Raw genomic sequence first — 8,597 nt, forward strand, 5'->3', positions numbered from 1 at the left:
CATTGTTTTTATTAGCAATGTCGATATTGTTTAACGAGAGAAATTCTAAAAGGCACTCATCTCGATTGTTGATGTCGGTGCCAGCGAGGTGGTGTGGCTGTCAAATCACATACGTTGTCCATGTCCCACTCATTGGTTTTAATACCTTTGGTGCTGGGACCTACTTAAAGGTTGATTCGTTTTAAAACAACTGAAATTAATTAGAAAGCAGTTAAACGTAGCCTTTTAGTTATAATTTAACTATTATTAGCTGTTATTTTCGATACGCTGGCTGGTTCCAAATTGTCGCCATTCATGGATGTTTAGTCCGCAAAATTTTGACAATTTCACACCCCTGGTCGGTGCTTCCCCACAAAATGCGATAGCGTTGGCATCGCAGCCGATAATACAGTCTTTGTTGACTTCTATGCAGAATTTGACGAACGCCGCAACCTCTTGAGTTGCAACCTTAGGAACGTCTCCAGGAAAATGGGGCGATGCTACGATAATATCGGATTTCCCTTGGCGATTGATACCTCAACTCTGATCGCCACTATGTCTCGTTTGATGAACTCTGTAATGGGCAAACAATTAATGTTTGCGTTGGCCAAGACAGCAGCTCTCGGAGGATCATATTCGTCATCATAGAAGAACTTACATGTTCTTGTTTGAATACCTTGTATTCTTCCTTTGTAGACCCAGGGCTCTTGAATCAGGGGTGGTATTGCGATTTTCGTTTCGAGTGATTTTAGTTCGTTTCGCCCATTCATTTAACGTGGTCGAAACGAACCAAAATCACTCGAAACGAGAATCGCAATGTCACCCCAGGGCCAGGTCTACACCGTATTCGATAAACCTCCTGAAAATTACGCCCGAAACAGCTTTCGCAAGTGGAAGGTTTATCTGCACTGTATTTTTGTGATTTTTCCGCTCACTGGCATTTAGGAGAGACGGAATTACCGGAGGTTTGGCCTCATGGAGGCCGTAGTTTTCTTACTACCAGTAGCCGAACACACTTTGGATCGAGGGGGAGCTGGCTTCGTGTGGTCTCGCCTTTCCCACGTATATTACCGGAGTTTCCTAGAGACCACTTTTTTGGTTCCGCTCGAGGTTTCCACTCCTAGCGCCGAGGTTGCGACCCCGTTGACGGCCGAGCGTATCATACTCCACCCGTTTTCGAGGGTCGAAGCATCTAGCTTTAAGCGCACGTGTACTGCTATTAGGTAATTGTCCGAGTCGGTATCCGTACCCCGTAGGGAGTGTACGTTGGTGATATTCGAGAAAAACCGGCCCTCGATGTGAATATGGTCGATTTGGTTCGAAGTTCATTGGTCAGGTGATCTCCAGGTGGCTTTTTGGATATCTTTGTGGGAAAAGAAAGTGCTTCTGATCACCATCGCTGGTGATCATGCATCGCTGGCCGTTGTCGTTCGTATCGGTGTGCAGGCTATGGGACCCGATCACCGGTCTATACATTGCTTCCCTGCCGACCTGGGCGTTCATATCGCCGATGACGATCTTGATGTCCTGTCGTGTGCAGCTGTCGTACGTTGCCTGCAGCTGCACATAGAACGCTTGCTTCTCGTCGTCGGGTCTACCTTCGTATGGACAATGCTCGTTTATGATGGTGTAGTTGAAGAAACGGCCTTTTATCCTCAACACACACATCCTCTCGTTGATCGCTTTCCAGTCCATTACGTGATCCTGCATTTTTCCCAATACTACGAAGCCCGTTCCCAGCTCGTCGATCGCTCCACCGCTCTGGAAAAATTTGGCTTTACCGCCACGGATCCTCCACACCTTCTCGCCTTTGCGACAGATCTCTTGCAGTGCCGCGATAAAAATGTGAGCCAAAATATTTCGGGGGATGTGCCAAGGCCGCCAGGCCCCCCTGGCTACGTGGCTGCTCCCACCATTATTATTACGGCAGATAAAATAAAGCTAATAGTATTTAAATATTCACCGTGATTATATAACATTTCGCCGAATTTTCGCGGAAAACCAATTCTCAGTTGACCATAATGCGGAATATAGTGTTAGCGGAATACCATTTCGCGAAAACCCTTTTAGCGAAAAGTACTATTTCGCGGGTGCGATCCTCACTTACCCGCCGTCGCTCGTTCGGACCCAACTGAAGGAAAGTAATAGAGGGCAGTAGACCTAGGAAAACAAATAAACCTAGACAGAGGTGTTTTCTCTGGGGACTGCCCCCCCTCGTAGTGGTCAGCGCTTCCGCCGGCAGTACTCGCGACCTGCGGCCGTCTCGCCCTGAATCATCTAGTGTATATAAGCAGTTTTTAGTGATCTTGATATTGACTAATGTTTATGGAAGAATTTTTCTCGAGTTCAATTAGTTTTTGAATTTTGCAAAAATATCCGCTTTATTTGTGTGAGTACAACCCCTTCCAGAGAAGGGAAAACCCCACCTCACCCAAAATTTGGTTCAATTTGCTTGATTGGTTCTCGAGATATGTAAAATTTGGGTTTTATTTGTATGGGAGCCACCCTGTGTAGTATAGTAAAATATTTATAAACTCTATTATCCGTTGATCTAGTAAACATAGATTCTTGGATATGCTATTTAATATACATACTGGGAAGTACAAACTTTACAACTGGGCGGCACAGACGTATTTTCATTAGCAGCACTAGCTAGTACAATAAGAACCTTCCCTGGCCCTAAAAACCGCATACAAATTTTCACTCCGATCGGTTTAGTAGTTTCCTATAGTCTATAAGGCACATGCAGAACAGACAAAATTCATTTTTCTGTATACCCAACAAACATTTTTGTTTAATAGTATACCTTATTAAAACCATTGTATAGCTAATACCGAGTAGCAAACGCCTGATAAGTTGTTATATAACAAAAATATTTGTTGGGTACAATATTTTCTTTTTCTTTATATTTTCCGCAACATATTTTTAAGAAAATTTGCATCTGTTACTTGCTTCCGAAATATCGAACATAACCGGATTGCAGCTCTTTACAAAAACTAGGAATGAGCCAACACCATCCAGCAATCACAACATTTAGCCTCTATTGTGCGAACGGTATTGTTGCCGGGTCCAAGATCCACGTCATAGATCTTCTTGATTCGTCGTAAATACAATACAATGATCACGGTTTGCTCACCAACAGATGTTTTATATCGGAATCCACAGGCCAGTGAAACTTTTTATTTTATTAGGCCAGTGAAAAAAAAAAGAATCAATCCAAAGTTTTATTCGCCGTCATCATAACTCCATACCGTACGGACTACAGGAAGCACCATTTGTGCTTTAGGTAAAGAAATAGAAAAATCATCTTTTATTATCTTCAAATACACCATAATAACTCTTTTTAGGACCAGCAATGAACTCGATTAGGACTGTTTCAAACGGTTGAGGCTAATATGTTGTTTTCCAGGTACAGTGTTTTACTGGATATTTCAGCAAAAAAAACAGAAGTAAATACGTTTCGACAGAGGAAAGCGGCAATATAGTAGACCGACAGGAATCAAAAGTTAGTACATATTTTTCCTGACCGGTAGAGTGGCAGGTGCGGAACAAGCGTAGCATCCAGATGATCAGACAAACCAGTTCGAACATCCTGCCACACGTACAAACAAAAAGCAGGTTCTGGAACTGCCAACGATGGCTGATTCGTGTCGGGAATTGAGGATTACACTTTCGGTACCTTCAGTCGAATAATTCAAAATGACATCCTATGTAACACCAGCTAGACCAGTGATGGCCAAACTGCGGTTCTTGAATTTGGCCTTTGCGGCCCGCGAACTGGTTTGATAGATGGCGGACGGACACTATAGGTTGAATTTATTAATGTCAGAAGTCATTTAGGGCCGCGGATCTATTGGGGAGATCTGATTTAGCCCGCAATATGCTTGTACCGTGGCCACCAGAGCTAGACCATCGTCAAACTATTTCCGTCAGCAGACACTGGAGCACAATAGACTTCTAAAACCGATCAGAGTCACAATTAGCAACTCCGAGACTTTGAAATATTTCAATCGTAAAATCTACTTCTACCAGCAGTTATGACGTCCTACTTGATCGGAAGATTTCGGCCGGCCTTTAAACTACCCCGAAACTACAACATATCCAACGAACGAACGAAGTGAGTATTTAATTTTTGTCGTATTTCAATGTTTATTCAATTTTGTTCATTTCAGTCGTCTGTTATTCAAGTTGCTGACACACTACGAACGGACATAACGAAAACATCGCTCACAGTCGATGGTATTTATTATGTGGTTAATCCAGGATTTGTTGAGCAAAAAGTCTTCATCTCAAAAACTAGAATGGAACGTAAAACGCTTCCGATGCTGGTTCCAAAAATTTAGCGTACCGATTTGACCACAATGATATTTCAGCTGGGAATTAACGATTTCCTGCAGTTTGATTTTATGGATGCTCCGCTAGTTGAATTACTGTTGCCTGCTTCAGACCTATTGCACTCTTTATCTGCATTAGACAACGAAAGACAGCCGGCATGATTAGATTGCCGTATGACAGACTTTCCCTTAGAACCGAACATATATAAAATGCTAATTATGTCGGTTGTACCAACCTGTTCTGAAGAAATTGATCAGAAACCAATTGTTAAATCACTTGACGGAGATCACCTTTGCTTGCCGTTTATAACAGTTGAAATAACAATATTTTCAATGCATGGTGCACGGTGGAGAATCTTATCCTGTAGTTAATTGGCATCATGGATAGGCTTAAGTTAGACGTGTTGTCTGCAGTCAAGAATACGGCATATGTCCAGAAAACTATTTCCAGGATTATCGATTTTCCCATCCGTACAGGATTCTGCTGCATAATGCCCCCGGGAGATGTTTCCAATTTATTCGAAGTCCCAATAACCGATGATCGTCATTGGATGTGCCATCATGATAAGGATTTTTAGAGTAGTAGCTACACGGGCTCGACAACTTTGAGGTAAATATTGGTATGTGTTAGTTTAGCACACGTCTAAAACCGCTTCTCATCCCAAATAGGATAACGTGAAGTCTATGCCACATTCGATTAATGTTCAGGCAGTTCAAACTAATAGGTAGCCAGTGGTTTCACTTCAGTATATTCCAGCTAAATATGCCAGATCTGACCGGCTCTGCTGCAGGCTGAACATCGCAAATTGTGGTTTTAGCCGCGGATGAATCTATACTCGGAATGCAGGTAACCACAGTCAGCAAACCTACACTGCAGAGCCACACCAAAAACGTACGTAAAATTCCTGTTAAAATTATAGTAATCTACGATATATATGTATAGACATAACCGATTGTTTGTTATTTGGATTGTGAAATAATGAGAAATCCGTCTAATTTATTTATATATTACCGTTCACATTATGCTTACTTCGAAAAAATCATATGAATCTTTTGCAATAATTGAATGTGGTGCATCTGCAAGTATACTTGAAAGTTTCTCTGCAAGTATACCTGCAGGTGCACCACATGCATTTATTGCAAAAGATTCGTTTGATTCATTCGGAGTAAGTATAACGTGAATGATCATAAAAACTATAAAATTTATAGTTGAGATGACTACGTTCATGGTTATTTCAACAATAGCTCAATTGAGCTTGCTGACGTTTATTGTACGCACACATCGACGCGCGATTTGTTGTTGCTGTTGTTAGATTTTACATTGATTTTACACGATTGTTTTTGTTTTCCCCCAGTTATACCCCGGTACAAAAACATACGTTTGAGTGATAAACGATAAGTTTTTGTAGCCTTTCGCACTGGGCTTAGCAAGCTCTATAGCTGAACCGGTTCTACTTGTTTAACGCTTTTACTTCTGATAGATGCTCACAGATGTCGCTTTCGGGTAGGTAAGTGTCTAGACTAACGATATTTTTTACAATTACCGGCAACCCGGAATTTTTGGGCGCTGGAAGAGGGTTTTAAGCAAGGGCATGGTGTGTTGCTATCTCTTTCTCATGTGGGAGTGAAGAGAGCAACTTTCAAATGGTCCTCGGTAAAGGGGAATTCCCAGCAAATTTTTTGGTTCTTGTCAAAATTAACATTTTGGTACCTATGCGTGGGACATCGAAAATGTATGAATTTGACAGCCACTTCACCCCGTAGGTTTTAAGAGGTTTTTCTATGAAGTATTCCACCACGCACACATATAAGGATTTTTTGACATTAGCTGAGGCCCTCGGTGAAGCTGTTTGCAGTAGGAATAATATCAAAAAGATCAAATATCAAACTCCCGGATCCTCTCCTCCACTCTTCGCTCCCCTCTCACTCTTACATAACCGATCCTCAGCTAATGTCATTCTGGTTAGTGACGAAACCGCAAATTACTTCATAGCTTGATACTAGAGTGACTATATACAGAGTGGCGCCAAGTCATCCCAAATGTATGCAATGCGGTTTATCCTAGGTTTTTCTTTCTCTTTCCTGCATACGTGTTGGATAGGTTGTCTGCTCGATTGGAATGACACTGACAGATAATTATCATTCCAATTTTGACATTGTCGCCACTCTGTATATAGTCACTCTACTTGATACAAGCGGTGTCATTTTATTTCGTTTGTTACGTTTATTGCGTTTATTACAGGGGCTTGCGATGGGTGCCATGTTTTTGTTGCCAACATCTCAGCACATCTCGACAAAGGTTGGCAGCAAATCTACCTGTCAGACGGGCGCTATTTCTTGCATTTTTTGAAATAGCGCCCTTCGTTAAGTGGACTGTCAAACACCGTTCGTTAAGATACGGATAGCACCCCGCTGGTTTATTAGTCTAATCTGGCGAAAGAGGTGTGTAATGTCAAATCAGTAAAATTTTCATCAGGTGAGTATTTTCCTGTGGGTTTGTACTTCGAGTTTTCGAGTTATCGAACTCAATTTTTAATTCGTGAGTTTATTCACAAAACAACAAAAATAACCGTGAAAAATATGACAGAAGTTCTCACCAATAATACTACCGATAAGGTAGCAGCTTTAGTAAGGGAAGCCGAGGCTCTAAAGGCAAAGTTGGAAGAAGAAAGACAAAAGTTGAATGATGTTACTTGTAAGTAAATAAATAAACTTGAAAAACTACATATTAGCTTTTAATATTCTCAAAATTTATTGCTTAGTATCGTCCGTGGCAGAACGTCTCGAAATGATTACGTATCTAAACATTAAACCGCGTCGTGTGTTGAAAGGACACCAGGCAAAGGTTCTCTGCTCTGACTGGTCCCCTGATAAGCGACACATTGTGTCGTCCTCTCAGGACGGAAAGCTAATCATTTGGGATGCATTCACCAACTATAAGGAGCATGCCGTTACGATGCCAACCACATGGGTTATGGGATGCTCATATGCTCCTTCGGGAAACCTTGTTGCATGCGGGTAAGCTCGAATATCTAAACGTTTAAATATAAATTTATTTTTTGTGTTCTGTTTTAGTGGACTGGACAACAAAGTAACCGTATATCCAATTACAATGGAGGAGGATATTTCTTCGCGAAAGAAAACTGTCGGAACTCACACTAGTTACATGTCTTGCTGCATTTTTCCTAACTCAGATCAGCAAATTTTAACTGGAAGCGGAGACTCGACTTGTGCCCTGTGGGATGTCGAGTCCGGACAATTATTGCAAAGTTTCCACGGTCATACCGGGGACGTAATGTCAATAGACTTGGCTCCGAACGAGACGGGGAACACATTCGTTTCCGGTAGCTGTGACAAGATGGCATTTATTTGGGATATGCGTTCGGGGCATGTAGTTCAATCTTTCGAGGGACATCAGTCGGATGTTAACAGCGTTAAGTTTCATCCCAGCGGTGATGCCATCAGTACCGGTTCAGATGATAGCACTGTACGGGCTAGCTTTTCGTTACATATCACGACCGGGATCTAATACTTTCATTCTTCTATTGCAGTGCCGCTTGTTTGATATGCGTGCCGATAAAGAGGTTGCAGTGTTCAGCAAAGACAGCATCATTTTCGGTGTGAATTCAGTCGATTTTTCCGTTAGTGGACGTCTGTTGTTTGCTGGTTACAACGACTATACCGTTAATGTTTGGGACACATTAAAAGCTCAACGTGTGTGCTTGCTATATGGCCACGAAAATAAGGTATCCTGTTTACAGGTATCTCCTGACGGCACAGCTCTATCTACTGGTAGTTGGGATTTTACCCTTAGAGTAAGTTTTTTCGTTTACATCCTCCCTGTGATGTCTGACAATTTTCTTTTTCAGATTTGGGCTTAAACAATCGACTATTTAGACTGTCGCATAACCAAAGTTATAGATTAATGCTTAATTAGGATACACAATGTAATCAGACTAGTCGCGAATTCGATATTGGATGTCTCTCTCTCGTATAGCAGATCGCGTTAAATTCAGTGGTTGTCACATTAGTAAAAACTAAGCACTTTTCGCAATGGCACAAAAATGCATATAATTAGTTTTATGAAAATTCATTGCAGGACAAGGAAAATAGTTTTACTTTTTTGGTAAGTTTTATTAACCAAACTCTGCTAACTGTTATCAAAAATGTTGCACAGGCATTTTTTATATCTCAATTGTATTTATCGGTTAACAGTATTATCGTGTGCCATATTTATTTTATAGATTTAATACAAAGTATTTACATAATATCAAACGAATAATT

General features: G+C 41.3%; 1 protein-coding gene across 1 annotated transcript; it reads left to right on the top strand.

The window, feature by feature from the left end:
- Nucleotides 1-6,791: 6,791 nt before the first annotated feature.
- Nucleotides 6,792-8,597, top strand: LOC128737166 (guanine nucleotide-binding protein subunit beta-5). Its single transcript, XM_053831740.1, has 5 exons — nucleotides 6,792-7,008; nucleotides 7,076-7,331; nucleotides 7,389-7,800; nucleotides 7,865-8,128; nucleotides 8,183-8,597. Exons 1-5 carry the CDS (start codon nucleotides 6,894-6,896, stop codon nucleotides 8,192-8,194), a joined length of 1,059 nt encoding a protein of 352 aa, XP_053687715.1. The 5' UTR covers nucleotides 6,792-6,893; the 3' UTR covers nucleotides 8,195-8,597.

Source organism: Sabethes cyaneus, chromosome 2 (genome assembly GCF_943734655.1).
Source record: "Sabethes cyaneus chromosome 2, idSabCyanKW18_F2, whole genome shotgun sequence".
Lineage (NCBI taxonomy): Eukaryota > Metazoa > Arthropoda > Insecta > Diptera > Culicidae > Sabethes > Sabethes cyaneus.

What these genes read in the sequence shown, in the direction of transcription:
- LOC128737166 (XM_053831740.1), top strand. Translation starts at nt 6,894, where the DNA reads ATGACAGAAGTTCTCACCAATAATACTACCGATAAGGTAGCAGCTTTA. An exon ending in AAAGTTGAATGATGTTACTT is followed by an intron (nt 7,009 to 7,075) that starts GTAAGTAAATAA and finishes TTTATTGCTTAG; the next exon opens with TATCGTCCGTGGCAGAACGT. An exon ending in CCGGTTCAGATGATAGCACT is followed by an intron (nt 7,801 to 7,864) that starts GTACGGGCTAGC and finishes CTTCTATTGCAG; the next exon opens with TGCCGCTTGTTTGATATGCG.